Source organism: Suncus etruscus, chromosome 9 (genome assembly GCF_024139225.1).
Source record: "Suncus etruscus isolate mSunEtr1 chromosome 9, mSunEtr1.pri.cur, whole genome shotgun sequence".
Classification (NCBI taxonomy): Eukaryota; Metazoa; Chordata; class Mammalia; order Eulipotyphla; family Soricidae; genus Suncus; species Suncus etruscus.
In genome coordinates, this window is record NC_064856.1 from 34,858,149 (window position 1) to 34,881,419 (window position 23,271).

At 36.9% G+C, this 23,271-nt stretch overlaps 1 protein-coding gene across 1 annotated transcript in view; it reads left to right on the forward strand.

Moving 5' to 3' along the window:
- Nucleotides 1-23,271, forward strand: part of SH3RF3 (SH3 domain containing ring finger 3) — a 351,630-nt gene that overhangs the window by 252,672 nt on the left and 75,687 nt on the right. The window contains 1 exon segment of the mRNA XM_049781320.1: nucleotides 8,449-8,544. Coding sequence (XP_049637277.1) covers nucleotides 8,449-8,544 — 96 coding nt within the window.

A 23,271-nucleotide genomic window follows, 5' to 3' on the forward strand; every position in this document is an offset into this window, starting at 1 on the left:
TGTAATTTTCTTTTTTGGCAGCATCTCTGTCTGATTTTTGTATCAAGGTGATGTTGGCTTCATAAAAACTATTTGGAAGTATTCTTGTTTCTTCAATTTCATGAAAGAGTCTGGCAAGGATTGACAGTAGTTCCTCTTAAAAGTTTTGAAAAAATTCATTAGTGAATCCATCTGGGCCTGGGCTTTTGTTTTTGGGCAGGCATTTGATTACCATTTTAATTTTCTCAATAGTGATGGAGGTGTTCAGATATGCTACATCCTCCTTATTCAACCGTGGAAGATTATAAGAGTCAAAGAATTTAGCCATTTCTTCCAGGTTCTCATGTTTAGTTGCATATAGTTTCTCAAAGTAGTTTCTGATTAGCCTTTGAATCTCTACAATATCTATGGTGATCTCTCCCTTTTCATTTCTGATATGGGTTATCAAGTTTCTCTTTCTTTGTGAGCTTTGCCAGTGGTTTATCAATCTTGTTTATTTTTTTCAAAGAACCAACTTCTGCTTTCGTTGATCTTTTGAATTGTTGTTTTGTCTTTTACTTCATTGGTTTTTGCTCTAAGCTTTGTTATTTCCTTGTGTCTAGCTATTTTTGGTTCCTTTTGTTGATTATTTTCAAATTTTGTAAGCCGTGTCATTAAGCTATTAAGGTATGCCCCTTCTTCCTTCCTAATGTGTGCTTGCAAAGCTATAAATTTTCTTCTCTGTACTTCTTTTGTTGTGTTCCATAGGTTCTGATAGTTTGTGTATTTATTGTCATTTGTTTTCAGGAAAGTTTTGATTTCCTCTTTGATTTAAAGTTTCTTGTCTGTGTCCGTTTGGTAGTTCACATCTAATTTCAGAGCTTGTGGTCAGCAAAGGTAGCCTGCAAGATTTCTATCCTCTTGATTTTATGGAGGTATGTTTTATGTGCCAGCATGTGGTCTATCCTGGAGAATAACCCATGTACATTGGAGAAGAATGTGTGTCCATGATTCTAGGAATGGAGTAATATATATATTAGGCCTCTTCCATTTCTCTTCTCACGGCTAGTATATTTTTGTTGGAATTAAGTCTGGTTGACCTATCAAGTGTTGACAGGGCTGTGTTGAGGTCTCTCACAATTAATGTGTTATTATTGATATCCTCTTTCAAATTTGTCAATGATTGTATTAAATATATTGCTGGTTTCTTATTGGGTGTGTATATGTTTAGTAGTGCTATCTCTTCCTGTTATACATATCTCTTGATTAGTATGAAGTGTCCATCTCTGTTCCTTACAACTTTTCTGAGTCTAAAGTTTGTGTCGTCTGACATTAATATGGCCACCTCCATAAATTAAACTGACTCAGATTTCTTTCTATATCTCCTTGACCCAAGCCTGTCATCATGACAAATATCTTTTTTTGTTTAGATATTAAAGTTTGGTCTCATGATTTCAATGAGGTTGACTCTTGTTATTTAGGTCTATCATTCCTTAATATCACGTGTGTCCATCTCCTTTGCCCTGAGCCTCCATTAATTCACGTCTCTGTTTCTCCCTTCAAAGAACAAATTAAGTTCTTTTAGTATTTCTTGTAAGGATGATACATGGGCAACAAATTTCTTCAATTTTAAGTACTTAAAAATATTTTTCTTAGAATGTAAAGTTTATTTTGAAGGGTAAAGGATTCTGGTTTGGTTAGTTATTGTTTTTTTTTTTTCCACAACACTCTAAGTATTTTATTCCAGTCTTTCCTTAAATTTTAAGGTTTTAAGAAATCTGATATAATTATTTTCTTTTGCTATTGCTGTTGGGGCCATACTAAACAGTGATCAAAGGACCATAAAATTTCCAGGTTTAAAATCAGACAAAGCAAGGCATGTGATCTACCACTTTAGTCTCACCCTTGCATATAGTTATTCTTAATCGGTGTTGCTACTTGATTAATTTTACTTATTAAACTTTTGGCAAGGGGAGAGGTTGTGACATACCGAGCCATGCTAAGGAACTATTTATTTCTGGTTCTGCACTCAGGCATGATCCCTCATAGTACTTAAGAGACCATATGAAATAATAATAATAAAAAAGAGACCATATGAAATGCTGGAAAAACAAACCAGGGTTCCTTACCTATAAGTCTTGTCTGTATTTTTCTGTAAATCAGGTTTTTCTAGTCTGAGTACAGTATTTCTTCTTTAAAATATTTTTGTTAACTTCAATTTTTTACTTCAAAACTGATATATGTCAATTTTCTAACATTATTCTCTAATGTTTTTTTTTAACTTCCTTGATCGGATAACATCAGGGCATCCTCAGTCACTATTATTGTATTAAGTATTTCTTCTATTCCTTTAGTTCTTTATTTCTCTATGTAACTCCCATTACACATATATTATGTATCTTGTTGCCATTTCCATGTTCTGGAAAAGATATATTTTTCTCAAGGACTTGGTTTCCCAGACCCTTAGTTTTTGTTTTCTTTGGTTTCATTTTTTGAAGATTTCTATTGAGACATTCTTATTCTTAGAAACTCTCTCCTCAGTCGTTTTCAGTCTCCTAATAAGCCTATATTTGAAGGCATTCTTTTTTTCTGTTAGAGTAGTTTTGATATTTGGTATTACCTTTTCCCTCAGACATTCATCTCTCTACTTATATTACCTATGCATTCTTGCATGTGTTTACATAATTCATTAGGGTCCTAAGAATATTAAACCTATTAATCACAATTTTACATTTCTGGGTTGGTAATTGCAGCACTCTTTCTATGTCTGGGTTTCATGCTTACTTTGTGTTTTAGAGCTGTGCTTTGTGCCCTTTATGTTTCTTAATTTTGTTTTGAGGGTGAAAAGAATTGTCTGGCAGGTGTTTAGACATGAGGCTTAGATAGGTGGTGGGATTGGGGTGTGTTCCTTTGTACTGGAATCCTGAGTATATTTAAGCTTTTGAGGAGTCTACATTTATAGACTATAGATTTCGCATGTATTTTTTATTGCTTCCTTCACACCTCCTTGGTCTCACCTTTGAATAGCCTCAATGCTAAATTTTTTATATTAGGATAAAGCATTAGATTGTATGTCATCATAACAGATGTTCACAGTTTTAACTGTTTAGTGCTGAGAATAACCAACATGCTAAATAATAATAATATATATATGCTATATAAACTTATATCTCCAACAATAATCATAAATCCCTATTCCATCATAACTACCAACACTGTGTTCATTCTTTTAATTTAATAGGAATAAAGGAACAAAGGAATTATTTGTTTAAAATTATATTTTATTATTTATATATAAAATTTTAATTGTGTTTAAGTAGTCAGAGATTTTTATTATTTTATAAATAGTCAGATATTTGGCCCTTTTTTGTTTATTTTGGGGCTACCCTTGGCAATGCACAGGGTTTACTCTGGTTTTTCATTCAGGAATTTCTGGGTACCATATGGAATGTGAGGATTGAGCCCAGGTTGGCCACATGCCAGACAAGTACCCTACCCCCACTGTAGTCTCACTCTAACCCTCTAATACTTTGCCCTTGATATATTTTTTTAAATATTTGTCTTTTTCTGTTACTGTGTCTTTAAGTTTTTGTTCCCTTATGTTCTGCAAAAGTCTTTCTTATTTGTTTTCCTTTTAATTTATCTCTATAATTTTTGAGGGGAGAGATGGGATATATCTAAGTGATGCACCTCTTGCAATTCTCCACTCTGTTGGCAGCTGATTTAATGCAAAGGACTAAGTATGTGATACTGGGGCCAGAAAGATAGCATGGAGGTAAGGCATTTACCTTGCATGCAGAAGGTTAGTGGTTTGAATCACAGCATCCCATATGGTCCCTTGAGCCTGCCAGGAGCGATTTCTGAGTGTAGAGCCAGGAGTAACCCCTGAGTGCTGCCGGGTGTGACCCAAAAACAAAACAAACAAACAAACAAAAAAGTATGTGATACTTCTCTAACTCTATATTACTGGGATACCAGAATCAACCCCAGTAGTACTGGGTCTCAAAAGTCATCCCTGAAGGTGCATAGGATTGTCCAAGACTATATATGGCATACTTGGGGGTCATGTGGTGCTGGAAATCAAAACTGCTGAGTTGGACACATGACAGATATGCACCCTAACCACTGTACTGTCTCCTGGCATCTATTACTACTTACTTTTATCACAGATTTGTAGGGTACCTTTATAGTCAGCTAAATGTTATAATTAAAATTCTTCTCTTCCTCATGATTAACTCTGTTGATATTTTCTTAAACATTTGAGTTCTCATTCTCTTCAGTTAAATCATATGTCCTTATGCACTTGACTTATCTTTAATTATTAACTAGCTTTATTTTGTAATAGTTTAACTAATTTTAATTATTTTTTCAGCTAATTTGTTTTGGTAAGTGGGAAAAATCAAAGATTTTTTGCTAATTTTCTAGATAGTAAATCATCTACTCTTCTCTCCAATAGCCATACTCCTTCCTTCATTTTATTGCATTATATTATATTTTTCTGACTGTAGTTCCTAAACCAATTGTAAATGATAGTGTGGAAGTAATGAGGTTTTTTTTTATATCTTCTTTTAAATAAGACTAACCTGGTATTTTCCTTTTTTAAATTTAAATTTTAAAAATTCCATTTAAAAATCCTTAAAATTTAATTGATAATTATAAATGAGAAAAACACTTAGGAAAGAGCCAGAGAATAGTAAAGAGGCTACGGCTTTTACATTTCAAGTAGTTATCTAAGGTTCAATCCACTTACGATTACTTTGAACACTTCTAAGAGCAATCCCTGAGCAGAAAGCAAAAATGAGCATTACCAAAACTTTTAAACAAAACATATAATGACAAGATAGAGGTTACTGTTTCTCATTAAGGTTTTAATCCACACATTTGTGTTAATTTTAAAATTAACAACATATACTTCAAAACTTTTTCACCTCCTACACACCCTCCATGAGAATGTCCACTTCCCTTCACCGATGTCCTAGTGTTACACTCCCCCCTTTACTTTCGTATGGTAAGCATTATACTAAAGACCACATCTCAGTTTCTTTTTTTTTTTTTTTTTGGTTTTTGGGCCACACCCGGTGACGCTCAGGGGTTACTCCTGGCTATGCGCTCAGAAGTCGCTCCTGGCTTGGGGGACCATATGGGACGCCGGGGGATCGAACCGCGGTCCGTCTCCTAGGCTAGCGCAGGTAAGGCAGGCACCTTACCTCGAGCGCCACCGCCTGACCCCCCACATCTCAGTTTCTGATGCCTTGAAGTATCATACCCATACTTTGTTTCTTTATATTCCATTTATGAGAGATTTTTCTGTCCATTGAGTGATGGACCTTTTGGCCAATTTCACTTAGTTTAATATTCTCCATATCTATTCACATCACTTCAAATTATGTAGTTTTTTTTTACAGCTGACTAGTATTCCATGTATATATGTACCATATGGTTTGTTTATCCCATCATCTGTTCTTGAGTACTTGAATTGTGTCCAGATTTTGACTTTTGTAAGTAGAGCTGCAATGAACATAGGTAGGCATATGTCTTTTCTGAGTCAGTTTTTTGGTCTTTGGTCCAGATGCCAGGAGGTGGAATTTATTGGTCATATGAAGCTTGATTCCTAGTTCTTTGAGAAGTGTTCATATTTTTCCCCCAAAATACTAAGCAAATCGGCATTCCTATGAGTAATGAATATGAGGATCTTTCTTCCTCACACCCACACTAACACTGGTTGTTGTCATGTGTGCCAGTTTCACCATTTTGAAATGATATATCATTGTTTTGACATATGTTTTATTTACATTTTCCTGATAAGTGTTACAGAGCAGTTTTTCATGTGCTTTCTGGCTATTTGAATATGTGCTTTGAGAAAATTTTTGTTCAATTTTTCACCTATTTTTTGATGGAGTTGGATGTGTTTTTCTTGTAAAGCTCTACCAGTACTTTAATATATCTTCAATTTTCACCTTTTATCAGATGAATATTGGGGAAATATTTTCTCCTAGTCTTAGGCTGTCTTTTTATTCTAGTGTTATTTACTTTGAGGTGTAGAATCTCCTATTTGATGTGGGCCCATTTATTTATCTTTGCCTCTGTTTACTTGGCCAATGACATTGCATACTTGATGCCTTTAGCTTCAATATCACAGAGTGTTTTGCCTATGTTTCCCTCAGCATAACTTATGGATTGAGATCTGATAGAGATATTATAAAAAAATTCCATTTCATTTTTCTGTTAATTTACTGTTACAAACCCTTTGACTTATAGACTTCAGGTCTCTTTTCTTTTCCATGATCTGCAAAGCCTTAGGATCTCCCTTTTACTAATGGATTAGAACTCCTAGTCATGAGCTTGTGAGCCAGCCAGGCACAGAAGGGGCATTCTTCAAGGTAACTAATCACTTTCATGGTTATTAGAAAAACCCAAACTCGTATTGCTGCACATTTGCTGGAAGAAAACCTTTCTAAATATCACCTTTAGTGCAAGAACCAACAGTTTGCAACATGTAGAATTATGTGTTATTTCTGGCCTATATAAACTGGGAAAAGAAATATTCAAAAGTCATAAAGTTTTATTTGGTTTATTTCAAAACTGGAATACAGAAATGAGAGGGCCTAACCACAATATCTTATACTTCCACAGTATAAATGTGTCACTATGCAATCTTGTCTTACTCTTTCCTCTTTGGGTTCTACAAGATGCCTATCTAACTACCTACAGAGGCCATTAGATTCAGCTTCAACATCCATTAATTCCCCCAAATGGCATAATCTCTCCATTACTGAAATTTTTAAAGAAGCTGAAATTCTCGAAGAAATTCAGTCTTTATAGTCTTACATTCCTAGCCCAAATAGAGATCTACAAGCCACATGTCATTGTTTCAAATTAAAATCTGGAGGGCTGATTGGAAAAGCTGAATGTGCATTCAAAAACAATAGAGGACTCCTTCACCCTCACTCTGTTCTTGGTCACCTAATCCTTACGTTAGAGTCCCAGTTGGTCTGACTGCTGCCCTCGTGTATTCTTGTGAGAAAATAGCAGAAAGGTTTTGGTGCTGTGCAGCTGTGGCAGGAGGGAGGCTATATAATCTTTGGGGGTCCCATTATGCACCCTGTATATGACAAAAAAATAGCAGAGGCTAGCCCAAAATTTGCAATGTACAAGAGATTTCCCAGAATCTCTTTTGACCCAGCTGTAGACCACTTGTCTTTTTTCTTTCTTGGTAGTCCTCCTTGTCATTTCCTTCAATTTTGTACTCCTCACTTTTCAGTTCTTTCTATATTCGATCCTTCATTGTTACCAGTAGTTCCAGGCAATTGTGTAGGTAGCATGGGTGTTCTTTAACAGCTACCTGTCTTAACCTCAAATTTCCCCCCAAAGCTTTTCTTTTATTGTATCTGTATTCCTTTTCCTGTCATTTTTTTCTGTTTCCAGCATCTGTACCTGAAGCAGGAATACTATGATTTTGAAACTCTGTGTTATCACTACATCACCGCAAACAATCTATATTAGTAGCTGCTTTTAGTTCCTAGAAATAATCCCATAGAGGATTACTTTTATGAATTTGTGCTTAGAAATTTTTAGGTAGCAGTCATTTTAGAGATAGCAAAAGCTGAAATGAGACAAGCCCCAGCAAGCACCGAAGTAGGAACTATGTTGAACTAGGTTGAACATTCATCACAGCATTACTACTTTTATCACATGCTAGTATGATTTCAGGTTTCATATGTTTATTTAATATGATTTCAGCACTTTATTTTGAGGGACTGGGTATACCAAAATTTTCATATTAATCAACGGCAATGGCTTTTTTGTTTTAAGACAGTTTGATTGACAAAAACTTAAAAAAATATTGTACTTTAGTATACTAGGGGAAATCTATATTGTATGGAATATCAAAGAAGTTAAAGGGCTTATTCAAAACCCTATGTGCCCATAATTCTAAATAAATCTGGACCATGTAAAACTCTATTCATGCTTTTGAATTCTTTTAAGGGTTTTATACTTACCTGAATATTTGTTCAAAATACTTGCTTTTTAAATAAGTAATAGAAATCTAAGTTGAAAGGGCACACCTGGTAGTTCTTAGGGATTATTTCTAGTTCTATGCTTAGGGATTACTTTCAGCTGGGAACCATGTTGTTGTGCCAGGCCAAGCATCCTAAGCCCTGTGTTATCTCTTCAATTCCAGGAACATGAATTTTAAAATCTTATCTTTATTATACATCACCACAATTTTCATTTGGGAATCTATGCAGATATAACTACTACACAAGAGAGATAAGAGGAAGAGAATAAAACAAAAAGACAGATCTTGGGTAAAGATGCAAAGATTGAGTGTGTCAATATCAGGTTGTGAATTGATAAGAAATCATCTTCTAAGTCATTACCTAGAATATTTTCTTAACCTCAATACCACTAACCAGGTTTTTGTTTTCTTGTTTGTTGTTGTGTATGTATGTTCATGTTTGTACATGTGGTGGGCTCCGGAAATTCCAGGATGAAATTCTGACTGTGATCAGAAGAGTGGATGACAACTGGGCAGAAGGGATGCTGGGGGACAAGATTGGGATCTTTCCCCTCCTATATGTGGAGGTAAGACCATTTCATCTGACTTCTGTCTTTTTGTCCTTTGTTCAGAGATCAGCTGACTTTGAAAGTCCCTCAAAGAGTCTCGCCTAAATGAATCTAAATTCAGGAGAAACTGCAATGGGTTTTCATTTCAGTGCTATGATAATTTTTTTGGTTAGTTTTGAGTGGTTTTAAAGTCATCCCCATGAAATTGATGCATTTGCCCCATTTTTTATAGAAAAATTATACTCATTGTTCCAGGTACTATTAAGGACTTTTGTTTTCATTTATAGAAGAAAGGTCCTCAAACCCAAAGACAATATATCCTTGGCACTGTACAGGTAGGAAGAAAGTGTTGCAGGCCAGTTCTGAGACTCTGGGATTATTTTAATTCTTGACTAACTGCAAATTTCTACAGCAAAGATAAGGATTATTTGAGGTCTAATAATTTTCTGTCTCTTTTCTATAATGAAGAACTATTAAATGACATTATAGGCGGATGTTCGGTGAATATCAAAGGATGTTTTTAAATCCTTGTTCCCCAAAGGCTGTTTGAATAAATGTGAATATTCACACTTATTGTGTGCACATGCCTTTGTGTCTGTGTATAAGTAAATACTTCTATCTGTCAGTGGAAATCCACTTACATATGTTCCTGAGATTGTGTTTCATCTTAGCCACTGGTGTTCTCCCACAGAAGTCATTTCAGCCAATGCTTACTGAATGCATGTTGCTTGCCAAGCACTTCTAAGTACTTCCTTGTATAATCTCCACAACAACCCTGGGAAATGAAAACCATGTAATATGCACTTTATGGAGAATAGGATGGGATGGGATGGTCACCGAATAAGCAGGAGAGCCAAAACTTATAGACAAGGCTATCTTCTCTAAACAGCCATCCACTCCTTTGTGCCTTGAGTCTGTTTCAAATAACAGTACTTCATTCAGCACAGTGTGGGACACTTCATAAGTTAGCAGGACCACTGAGGTCCAGCCACATTTCTAACATTGCTTGCTGATTCTAGTGGCTCACAACAATATTTTAATATGAAGATTAAGTTTCTTTTCAGTTTGATCTTTGTGTCTTTTTAATCTTCATCTCTTACTATTTCATTGGTCTTCTGAAAACATTCGAGACTAGTGATTCTTTCACATTTGTTATGAATAAATTGGTCCTGATATTCTGGGGTCCCTAAAACAATAAGTACATACACATAACACATACACACATATACATATAAATTCTAATATTTATAAGGCTCACAGCTCCCTTAATAATTTCTATTTGATCAAGTGCTTCAAATTATGAGGTGAGGGTGGTCTATGGCTGGAAATCAAAGAACTATATGTTCTTTGTATGAGTATAGCTTGGATTACTCTATGCATGAGTACTTTGCATGAATACCTCTTGGATGGTAATTTATAAGTAAAAGTTCTGAACTTTAGACAATTTTAGCAAGTGGAACTTATTTTCCAAGAAGACTCTTAAAGAAATATATAAGAGATTTCATATAAACTCCCTTCTGGTGATTACAAATTTGAAAAACTCAAATATTTATCAATATGGCAAGGAATTCATAATATTAGTAGTCCTACTTTTTTATTTCTGTTATTTTTATTATAAATCTTTATTTAAGCACCATGATTACAAGCATGTTAATAGTTGGATTTTAGTCATAAACAGAATACCCCCCTTTACCAGTGCAACATTCCCACCACAATTGCCTCCATCATTCCCCACCCTTACCTGTATTTGAGACAGGCATTCTGCTCTCATTCTTTAAGATTGTCATGCTAGTTGTTAGTGTAGTTTTGTTATTTTTGCCCATAAAATCATATCATTGAAAATACCTTTGAAGTTCAGATTCCAGCGTGTTTTGCCTGTATTTTCTCAGTTTATGTTATAGAATCTGGTCTAATCTCAAGGTATTCATCCATTTAGAATTGATTTTTGTGGAAGATAGATTTGAATCAATTTCATTTTTCTTTGCTTTTGCTTGTAATTATCCAATTTCTCCCCAAATTGTTGTTGGAAAGTCTAATTTTATATCACATGATGAACTAAGCTCATTTTTCATAAAGACTAAATGTAAATGGTAGTTACTATTTTGAGGAAGTTTCATTTTGTTTTTGTATTGTTGAGAATTTTTTTGGGAGGGGCAACACCCAGGCACTCAAAAATCGCTCCTGGCTTGGGGGACCATATGAAATGCCAGGGATCAAACTGAGGTTCATCCTGGGGTCAGCCTCGTGCAAAGCAAATGGTCTACCACTGTGCTATCGCTCGGGACCCTGTTGAGAAATTTTTTAAAAATATAAAAAATATTAGCTATGTCAAAAGATTTTTATTCATTGAATTATAGAATTATATGATTATATCTTTTTTTGTTGATATGGTTTATTGTGCTAATTTATTTGTGGATATTAAACCATTGTTGGTATGAATTCCACTTGATCATAGTGTATGATCTTTCTGCTACGTTATTAGATTTGTTTTGTTCCAAATTTTTGCATCAATGTTTATCATTAAAATTGATCTAAAATTTTCTTTCTTATCAACATATCTGTCTGCTCTGTGTATTTTTGCAAGTTTGATTTCATGTAGGTGTTAGGGAGGATTCCAATTTCTTCAGTATTGAGGAGTATATAGGTTATAATTCTTCTTTGAAGATTTGATAGAACTCACCAGAGAACCCATATGAATTAAACCTTTTGTTCCTTGGGGAAATTTTTAATCATAGCTTCAATTTCCTTGCTTGTAATTGAATATTTAGTTTTCTACTTCTTTTTCATTCAATTTTGGAAGATCGTATACTTCAAAGAATTTATCTACTTCTTGTATTTCTTTATATCAACAGCATATAATTATTTTTAAGGACTTCTTGTGATCTTTTGTATTTCTTTTTTGTTTTTGTTTTTGTTTTTTGAGTCACACCGGGCAGTGCTCAGGGATTACTCCTGGCTCCATGCTCAGAAATTGCCCCTGGCAGGCATAGGGAACCATATGGGACACGGGGATTCCAACCACTGTCCTTCTGCATGAAAGGCAAACGCTTTTGCCTCCAGGCTATCTCTCTGGCCTGATCTTTTGTATTTCTTTTTTTTTTTTTTTTTTTTGTTTTTTGTTTTTTGTTTTTGGGCCACACCAGTTTGACGCTCAGGGGTTACTCCTGGCTATGTGCTCAGAAATCGCCCCTGGCTTGGGGGGACCATATGGGACGCCGGGGGGTGGAACCGCGGTCCTTCCTTGGCTAGCGCTTGCAAGGCAGACACCTTACCTCCAACGCCACCTACCCGGCCCCGATCTTTTGTATTTCTAAGGAATCTGTTGTACTTTCCTTTTCTTCCCTGATCTTTTTTTTTTTTTTTTTTTTTTTACTGTATTTCTTTCTTGTGAATCTTAGCTAAAAGTTGTACTATCTTATTTATTCTTTCAAAGAATCAACTATTGGTTTCATTGATCCTTTTTATTGCTTTCCTGAATTCTATGTCATATATTTCTGCTTTGGTTTTATTATTTTTTTCTTTTATAAGTTTTATGAGGCTATTGATTTAGGCATTTTCTTCTGCCTTACATGTAGGCCTGGGTTGCTATGAATTTTCTCCTTATGTCCTTTGCTATGTGCTCATAGGTTTGGGAAGTTTGTTTCTTTATTATTTATTTTTATTATATTAAGTCATATTATATAATATATAATTATTTATTCTTATTTATTTTTATACAATTCAAGAAATATTCAATTTCTTTGGTCTCCTTTATGACTCAAGTGTTATTTAGCATCATTCATTTAGTTTCCAAGTACTAGAGCTCTTAACATCTTCTTTTTATTGTTAATTTCAAGCTTCACGGAATTGTGATCTGGGGGATGCTTGACAAATATGTGGTTTTGTGACTTTCGTGTGTCTTCATTATATCCTAGTATGTGGTCTTTCCTAAAAAATGTGCCATATGCACTAAAGAAGAATGTGTATTTAACTTTTTTAGGGTGAAAAACCCTATATAAGTCAGATAACCCAAGCTCTTCCAGTTCTTCACTTAGGGATCTTAATTCTTTACTATTATTTTGTCTAGTTGATATGACCAATGCCAAAAGTGCAATATTGAAGTCTTCCAGTGCTATTATGCTTCTATCTATGTGCCCTTTTAGTACTGTGAGCACCATCTTTATAAATTTTGTTGCCCTTTCTTTCAGTGCATATATGTTGAGGAGCATCAGGATATCCTGTTCTATTGACAATGAGAAATCAAGAGTAGTGCCCATCTAATGTCTTACAACTTTGTGTAGCTTAAAAGATGTTTGGTATGATGAAATTGCAAATTGATCCCTTTTATTGCCTTTCTGTTAGCTTATATAATTGTTTCCCATCCTTTCATTCTGAGCCTTTAACTAATGAAATAAAGAACATTTTATGTAAACAGTAGAAATTTGGGGTTTGTTTCCTGATCCATACCTCCACTCTATGCCTTTTTATGGGGGGAAAGTTTAGTCCATTGACATTCAGAAGAATACTGATATAAAGGAATGTATTGCCATTTTTCTGTGTAGTGTTTTATGGTTTGCAATTTGACAGGTGCTTTTTATAGACAGCCTTTCACTTCTTTCTTTCAGGGTTGGTTTACTTGTAGCAAATGTTGTCAGCTCTTATTTGCCTTAGACTATTATTATCCCTCCCTTAAATCTAAATGACAACTTTACAGTTTAGTACATGCTACTTTGAAGAATTTTTCTTTGCTTTTAAAATTTTGTTTTATTTTAGGCAACATGTTTTACGATACTGTTAATGTGTAAATAATCCCCACATCACACATTTCCCTCCACTGCTGTGTCCTCATCCTAATTCTCCTCCCAACAGTCTATTAAAGAAAAGCTCTCAGTTGTAGTTGCCTTTGAGTGTTTGTTTTTCCCTACTATGTTTCTGTCCAGTCTGCTGGGGATTTTTTATTCTATATTTTATATGAGACATTTATTATGATTATTTCCCTTGTATTTGAGGTCACATCTTTCTTGATGATTTTAGCAAGTCTCTCTCTCTCTCTCTCTCTCTCTCTCTCTCTCTCTCTTTCCTCTCTCCTCTCTCTCTCCCCAGTACTTGCTTTTTTGATTAGAGTGTATCTTGGTGTTGTTTGCATTTTTTTTGTGAACTTTGGGAGCTCCCTCCAAAGACTTAAAGAATTCTAAGCTAATATATCTTTGCCAGTCATTCTTCCCTTTTTTCTACTTCTTTGGTATGTCTATAATTCAAAGTAATTCTTTGTATTACTTCCCACCTTCAGTTCTGCCCTGTGCACAATTTGTTCTCCAATGTCCTTGTGCATTTCTGTAGATTGGACACTGCATGACCCTGGAGGATTTAGGAGACTGACTCTTCTCTTAGGAGAGAAATGGTAGAACAAAAAAACAAAATTCTGGGTAAGGACTTTGCTCTACCACACACTGCACCATCATAGGCAGTGCCCTGAATATATAATGTTGTCCTGGAGCACAATGGCAAATGTGTGTAGCACAGCCAGGGATACTCAGAAACCCACTGCTGGGTTCCCAGCAGCTGTGGAACACCTGGGACCACAAACAGTATTTCCTGAGATTATCATCAATTCCATGTCAAATCCTTCTTGAAGACCTTGTTGTCTGAAGCAGAAGCTGCATAAACTGTCATCCAACCAGGAAAGGTCCTGGGAAGCAAAAAAAAAAAAAAAAATCCTGTGGGAGCTAAGCAGATATTTGAGACCCAGAGTGAATTGGATTCTTTTCCAGGATTTGTACTCAAGCCAGACTGGTATGCCAATGGAGAGCAAGGGACTGTGGTTGACTGCCTGGTCAAATGGCACTGCTTAGAATGTTGTTTGTATCTAAAGAGGAACCCAGTGTTTATGAAGGAATGTGGACACATATATGTCCCTATCTTAAATAAGACTTCAGTGAGGATTGATTCACAGTGTATCAATTCCCAACATAGTATCATCTCCTCCCCAGGTAAGAGGATATTTTCAAGCAAGAGTCCTAGTGGAGAAGAAAAAGAGCTCTCAGTCTGTATAACCCTCACCTACTGGTACTGTTTCTCTGTCCCGGGTTTTTGGGCAGGTACAGTGAAACAGATGGTATCAAAATGGCCTGGTGTTGACCTGGCTGCATGCTGCCAACAGCCTGTTTTCTGATAGGCAGCTTATCTCTAGAAGTTCTTAACTCCCTGGAAGGCTACAAGAGTCACCCTGTTCCTCATACTCTCTTCTGCTGCAAGGCTTCTACTACCATCTATCTGTGTCTTCAGCACTGACCTTGGCCTACTGAGTGATGGTGCCAATTCTCTCTTTGTTTAACACTCTCCTGCTTCCTCACCCTTTTGGTGTTCTATAATACCAGATATTTGAACTTTGGCTATCTTCCTACCCTGCTTCTCTACTTGCCATCTTGTTCCACAGTATTCCAGAACCTGCCTCCTTGCTATTTTCCCCCTTCTGTTCTAGAAGATCTCTGTCCAGCAGATAGATTGTATTGATGTGCTTCAGGGCTGACTAGGCTTCTGTGCTATCACCAGTATCCGTACAGACAAGGTTCTGAAAACAGGAACTGACTGGAGGCTGAACTATGCTCAGAGTTGTTCCCTGGCTCAAAAGCCAGCACACACCGGAGGTCCTGTTTTGTTTATTTTGAAGACTATCAGAACTTCTGGATTAGAATGAACATCTTTCTTCCCCTCTATTTTATTTCATATTTCACCCTTCTTGGTCCTCAAATACATTCATGGATTCATGAATATTGTGCTTCTGAAGTTGAACTTGCAAGTAAGGAGGATGAGCCTCTAAATTCTTCCAAGTTGACTTCTCATGTAGAGCCAATTTAGGGATCTTAGTCCCATATCCTTGATAATCCTTAACTTTATATATATATATATCTATCTATCTATATATATATATATATATATCACAGGAGAGAATCTGGACAAAAGTACCCAAAATTAAAAGTTTGGGAAAGAAAGTCATAGTCTGAGAGGAATTACTTAGATAATATTTGTGGTGACAGTGGCTGTTTTGACAAGGTGAGCCCTGAAAGTTGAGATGTTAGCCTGATCATTGATAGGAAGGCCTAACTGAACTAAGAGCAGGGTATATACTGTACTATACAGACATTGATGAATCCTCACTGATGGGGACTCTACATCTTACATATGGGAATGGTATACTGGCTGCACTAAGGGAAGGGTACCCTGTTCTACACAGATATTGATGAATCCTCACTGAGAAGAACTCTATATCTTATATATAGAAATGAGGATGAAGTAAATTATGGGCAACTCTGGCACTAAGGTGAGTCAGTTTCAGAACTGGTGGTGGTTGTTGTTTATCAACAACAACAAAGAAGGGGGGACACCTGTCAGCTCCCTAGTTTTTCTTTAGCTCTTCCTGAATTTCTTAGTTAACATATTATAATATAGTGCTTTACAGTATATACTTGCTAGCTCTTATGCTGTCATTGTTCTTCTACTTAATCATAAAAGCAAGTCCGTTTGAGACCAATTCTGTAATGCAGCATTCTTATTCTGTCTAAAATGGCCATGGAGTTAGTCAAATAAATGGTAATTAGCACTTTTACACAATATTGTAAAATGGCTGAGCATCTCATAGAACTAATCAAAATTTGAGTGATACAGCTATCGACATTTCTGAAAAAAAAATCACGGGGCAGGTTCAGGCATATTCTTCTTGGACTTGCTTGCTGGAACTTAGTATGCCCTTTGAACCTGTCTGAGCCTGCCCACCAATCTCACCAGGAGTGTCTGTCAGGGTCACAGAGCAGCTTGGCTCTAAGTTGGAGAAGTGCAGCTGCATGGGGGAGGGGGCAAAAACGAGTGGAAGAAAGCACACATGAAATTCTGTCTTTAAGAGTTAAGCATGAGTCAAAATAGCTTAGGTTATGGGCAGCTGAAAAAGTAGAAACCCCTCTTGCCTGCTGTGCTGCAGCTCTCTATCTCCCTCAACAGTGGCTAACTTAGCCTCACTGTGTATTGTCTGAACCTGCCTCAGATTCACCCTCTGGTGCGTTACTGTCTCCCATGTTGCATGCGAATATAAATAGCTCATTGATGTTATTTTTTTCAACTAACATTCCTCCTCTGGACCATTCTTGATCTTAGAATGTGTCACTCATTATCACTCCTCTCCCTCCTCAAATTGATGACAAAGACAATCCTCAGCAGCTGCCATCAGCCACTGCCTCAGCCACATCTGAACATGGTGACTTGATTCATCTTCTCTCGGGTTTCATGTTTTTTTTTTGTGTGTGTTTTCATTTTTATTTTTAAAATAATTGCTAAATCAGCATGCACTATTACCAGGTTACAAAGTTACTCATGACTGAGTTTCAGGTATACTGTGATCAAGCACAAACCCTTCATCTGTGTCCTCTTCCCTACACCAATGTCCCCAGGTTCCCTCCTTCACCAGGTAATTTTCCTTTTTTTCTTTAATGGCTTTGTGGTTTGCAATACCGTTACTAAAAGGGTATTGTGCATATCACTTTACCACTTCAGCGTCCAGGCTCATCCAAATTGACCACTTCCCCATATTATTGTTATAATGTCTTTTTTCTATACTAACCAGCACCTCCTGCTGTGGCAAGCTTCCTACAAAGGACCCTTTCTCCTCTTTTTGTTTCTATTACCTTTGGTCATTATTCTCATCTTTCTTAATGGAGCCATCTTAGCGACAACTCAAGAATCTTTGTGAGTATTAGATATTCTGGAAAGCTCTGCACCCCATCTCCAGGGAGCTAGATGAGGAGGATCTGGGTGACTCCTTGAATTAATAATAAGAAAAACTTGTTCTGTTAGATCCCACTCAGTCTTGGTACAGTCGTTGGTGTGTTCATAGGGAACTGCCCATGAGGCTGCCTTTTATAGGCAGACCTTGTCCTTGGTAGCTGGGACAAAATGTAAAAGATGTAAAACTCATGAAGAGATTTTGTCCCAGGTGATACTAAAGTACTTGTTGGCTCAAATCCAGGATCAGTTCTTCATGCAAAAGGAACACTGCATCTGATTATGCTGCTGGAATCACTGACATCCATCCACTCATGTATCAGGTTATTTTTGAGACTGTAGAAGTCTTCCTCTACAGCAGATAAATTATTTGGATACACCTACCTTGGGGTTTCTGGAATTGCCAAGATGCTGCCCCAATGCCACTGGGCAAAGGAGCCCTATGCGCCTATGCCTGTATGTTTAGGGGGGCTTTCTATAGCTTCTTCAGTTCTTGCAACTATTATTGCAAGAAAAAACTCTGCTAATTCTATCTTCATTCTGTGCAGCTGCTCAGAGAAACTCATGACTCTCCTTTGCTAGTTTCAAATCCCCAAAGTAAGAGCAATAGCTTAGAATCACTGAAAACTCTTCCCGTGGGAGCATAGATCAAGCCTTACTCTATGGACCCTCTCTTCTACCTATCTGTTTCCAGTGACTTTTTCTTCTTTTTCCTTCTTATATATAATTTATTTATTTAGCACCATGGTTAAAAACATGTTCAGGGCCCGGAGAGATAGCACAGCGGTGTTTGCCTTGCAAGCAGCCAATCCAGGACCAAAGGTGGTTGGTTCGAATCCCAGTGTCCCATATGGTCCCCCGTGCCTGCCAGGAGCTATTTCTGAGCAGACAGCCAGGAGTAACCCCTGAGCATCGCCGGGTGTGACCCAAAAACAAAAACAAAAAACAAAAAACAAACAAAAAAAAAAAACATGTTCATAATTGGGTTTAATCCATAAAATGTACACTCCCCTTCACCAATGCAACATTCCCGCCACCATTGTCCCCCACTTTCCTCTTCTCACATTCCCTGCCTGTTATCGAGACAGGGATTCTATTTCTCTATTATTGTCATGGCAGTTATTTGTGCAGGTATTTCTCCAACTGCACTCACCACTCTTTGTTGTAAGCTTCATGTCATAGGCTGGTCATTCCAGCCGTCATCTCTATTGTCTCTGGGTATTATTATTATTACACTGCTTTTTATGTTCTTAAATCTCACATATGAATAAGACTATTCATGCTTATCTTTTTTCATCTGACTTATTTCATTCAAATTAATGGTCTCCATATCAGTCCAGATATAAGTAAATATTATGACTTTATTTTTCTAACAGCTGCATAGTAATCCATTTAATAGATGTACACAGTTTCTTTAGCCACTCATATATTGTTGGGCATCTGGGTTGTTTCTAGTTTCTGGCTACTGTAAATAGCACTGCTATGGATATGGGTGTGCAGAGAGCATTATTGTATTGTGTTTTAGTGGTCCTAGTGTATATCCCTAGGAGTAGTATTGATGGATCATATGGGAGCTTAATGTCCAATTTTTTAAGGAATAGCCATCTTATTTTCTAGAAAGACTGGATCAGATGGCATTCCCACCAGCAGTAAATAAGTTTCATTTCCCCCACACCTTTCAGTTATTTTTTGTATTTTCCATTCATTAATTTCTGCTCTCAGCTTTATTATTTCCTTATGTCTTCATATTTTTCGTTTATTTTGTTGATCATTTTCCAGTTTTGTATGGTGTGACATTAAGTCACTATGTAGGCTCCTTCTTCTTTCCTGATGGATGCTTGCAAAGCTATAAATTTTTCTCTTAATACAGATTTTGCTGTGTTCCACAGATTCTGACAGTTTGTTTCTTTATTCTCATTTGTTTTCAGGAATCCTTTGATTTTCTTTTTTCTTTTGTCTCTGACACACTGGTTGTTCAGTAGTGAATTATTTAATTTTCAGGTGTTAAAATGTTTTTTCTGTGTCTGTTTGTTATTCACTTCTATTTTTCAGTGCATCATTATCTGAGAAGGTAGTATGTATAATCTCTGTCATTGTTATTTTATGTAGGTATGTTTTATGGGTTAGCATGTGGTCTATTTGGGGGAATTACCCAGTTTTGGGGGATGGAGAGCCATATATATATACACTAGGAAATTTTTTTCCATTGTTTCTTTTAGTGGTAGTATATTCTTGTTAGGTTTCAGTGTGGTTGACCTGTGAAGTGGTAAGAAGATAGTGTTGAAGTCTCCCACTATTATTGTGTTATTATTGATATCTTCCTTCAAGATTTTTAGTAATTATTTAAAATATTTTGCTGATCCCTCATTAATGCATATATGTTTAAGAGTAAGATTTCTTGTTGTACATATCCCTTAATTATTAAGAAATGTCCATAGTTTTCCCTTATAACATTTTTAAGTCTAAAGTCTGTGTTATCTGAAATTAGTATGGCCACTTCAGCCTTTTTAAGGGAGTTGTTAGCTTTAATGACTGTCCTCAAACCTTTGAATTTGAGTCTATGTTTGTTCTGGCTATTCAGAAGTGTTTCTTGTAGGCAGGAAAATGTTGGATCATCTTTTTGATCTATTTTGTCACTCTTTCTCTTAACTGCTGCATTTAGTCCATTGATGTTGAGAAATGATGATCATAGGATTTAGTGTCATCTTTTGGTAGGAGTTTGGTATGTCTTGTGGTCTGTCTTATCTTAAAGTAGATTTTTCCATTCATTCTTTAAGACTGGTTTTTTTTTTTTTTTTGGTCATACCCGGCAGTGCTCAGGGGTTATTCCTGGCTCCATGCTCAGAAATTGCTCCTGGCAGGCACGGGGGACCATATGGGACGCCGGGATTTGAACCGATGACCTTCTGCATGAAAGGCAAACACCTTACCTCCATGCTATCTCTCAACATCAATGGACTAAATGCAGCAGTTAAGAGAAAGAGTGACACCTACCAAGTTTTTCAGCCCTGTTATTTCAGTTTGAAGTCTTCTTATTTCTACTCTCAGACATTCTTGATTCTTATTTGTGGCATGTTCAGTTTTTTCCTCTGTTTTCTTTGAATTCTATGAACATGTTCCATATTTGTTCTCTATAAGCCTTTTCTGAAAGGGAATATAAGTGGTTGGTACTTTTTGTGTCATTGGATCTACCATCTTTTTTTCTGTAAACATGGTGAGCCCTGAGTAATTTCCCCATCATTGTGCTTGTTTTCTATGTGTGATGTTTCTATTGTGATGTTTTCTATGTCCCCTACTGGCATTCCATGAATGGAGAAGCATGCAGCCACAGAGCGAAGCAGAGCACCTGTGCTTCATTGGCTCTTTGTCTTTGACTTGAATTCCATTTCTCAACTGGCTAATGGATCCTAAAGCCTCCATCTTGCCTTCTGTGGCCTCGTTGTCTCTAATTCGGGTTCAGCTTCTCTGGATCACGATCTTGGGCTTCCGTTTCTCACCTGGCTGCTGCTAAAGTGACATTTGGATCTTAAAGCTTTCCGCTCTGCCTCCCAAAGACATTTTGTCTCTAATGTGGGTTCCAGTGACATTTCTTGATTCATCCCCAGACCCAGGAATCATAAAGCCCTGCTTCTATAGAAACCTTTTTAAAGAGAGTCTGGACTCTTTTAGCTGTCACAAACAGTCTGCTAGGGGCTAGCCTTTATTCAGAGCTGCCCCTCTTTACATCTCAGCCGTGCTTTGGGGTCCCCCACTGCCCCATTTCTGAAGAAGAACAAATACAACCACTTCCAGATGGAATTATGTAAAAAGGCCCTTCCATTTTAGCATAAAATACAAATGTATACCCTTGGGCTAGAGAGATTGTCTTCAACCCCTGAGAGATTTGTTTGCTCCTTTGGCTGCAGATCTATGGTTGCATCTTAGTTCCTGAAAGAGCTGGCCTCCACCAGTGGAAAAATTTCCAACCTGTAGATTCAGGCTATTGATAAACCAATATTATCCTTCCATCCCTGCTATTCTTGTTTAATGAGACCTGTTCTGGGTCACACAATGAAAAGAAATTCTGCAGGGATAGAATCCTATTTTCTCCCAAGTGCTTTACAGATGTTTATATTATTTGAAGACTATAAAGGCAAATGGGCTGTACACACATATGCACTATTTAATTAGGAAGCAGTGTCAGAACACAGAATTTGTGGGTCATACATAGCCCATGGGCCCATGCTTCTACCTGACTCGAATGAGAAGAGACACAAAGAGAAGATGAAGTATAAATTCTGGGGGTATTGTATATTCTCTGGGAAAAACAACAATGTGCAAAGGGGGTATATAATATAGAGGGTGGAGGGAAAAGGATGCTTGGAAAGTCTCCTTAGGAATGGAATGTAAGTGAAGAGGTGCCAAGATGAGGAGTGAACCATGTGGGCCTGGTGGCATCCTGAAGTGGTATGTGACATAGCAGAGACCAGGGGCATCAGGCTAAGTGGCATAATCAGCTAGTTCAAAGAAAAAGTGGGGAGGTCAACCTTACTGGGTCCTCGACCACTGTCACAGCAAGGACTACAGCATTTGCTCCTAGAAGTAGGTATGGCTTACCCCCCTTAGTATTCATTGGAGCAACCTTCATTGTCATTTCCATTGACCACTCCTTAATCAAGTCCTATTATCTCTCAACCCACCCTACACTTTTGGGGAAAGGGGGGAGGATAAGAGGTCAATAGAGTTAAGTTAATATAAGAAATACTCAAAATAAAGATTTTAATCTGTTATGAAGCCCTCAACCCATCCAGGTTGCAGAAATCCTAGAGCAGGCTCAGAAGAGCAGACTATGGTACCACTGTGCCTCCTCAGATGCTTCTTTTCAGACTACAAATATTGCTTCATTTCCATTTGATATCTCTAGAGGGCACCCTGGCTCCAAACCTCTCACTGCAGCTATCAGCCATCAACCCTGAATCTCTTTTTTTCTCTTCTGCCCTATACACTGCTCCAGCACTGGCCTGAAGAGGGACTAGCTTCAAACATCTATGCACAGATTTATCAATTTACAGGTTTGTCACCAGATTTTAAACCCATATGTCTCAGCTTTTTCATCTCTAAGGCAGGGATGAGAACCTCTCCTAGCATAGCATTTAATTCCTGATGTGAATTAAATTAGTATCAGAATTAAAGTTTTCATGCACCAGAGCTCTATATAGTAGGGAATTTCCCTTGAATGCAGCCCACTCAATTTCGATTTCTGATATACAATATGGTACTCTGAGCCAATCATAAGTAATTCCTGAATACAGGTACAGGAATACACCACTGGGTATAGTCCGAAAACAAAGAAACAAAAATGAAAGTTTAAGAATAGCATCTTACATAGAGTGAGAACTGTAGCCTAGAAGTAATCAGAGCCTTTACTATTTTTAGACCACACACACACACTCACACACACACACACACACACACACACACGCACACACGCACGCACACCAGCGCTCCTATGTCATCTTCCTCTAGAGATCACTAAAAAGCAAAACATAATGGAGGGTATTTTGAAATTATGCTTTATTTTTCTTTAATTTTACATAAAAATTTTAATTTAATCACAGTTAGATAGAACTAAAATGATCATGATTTAATTTCAGACAATGTCCAACACCCATTCTTTCACCAATGCACATTTCTCTCTACAGTGCCCCAAGTCGTCCCCCGCACTGTGATCTCCCTTGCCTTTCTAAATGGCAGACATTTTGCTTCTCCTTGACTTTTTCTGTTTATGTCTCTTTCCTTCTCTCTTCCATTTATCTTTAAGATACTACAGTTTGAATGTTATTACTAAAGGGGTATCATACATATCAGTTTACTACCTTTGAGCACCCAGTTCTTTCCCAAAGTTATGATTTCTATCATAGTCATAATTGTCTTTTCTCTGCACTAACTATACTCAGTACATCTTTGTGACAATCTTTCTACCATAGACCAGTTCTCCTGACCCTTGTCAGGAGC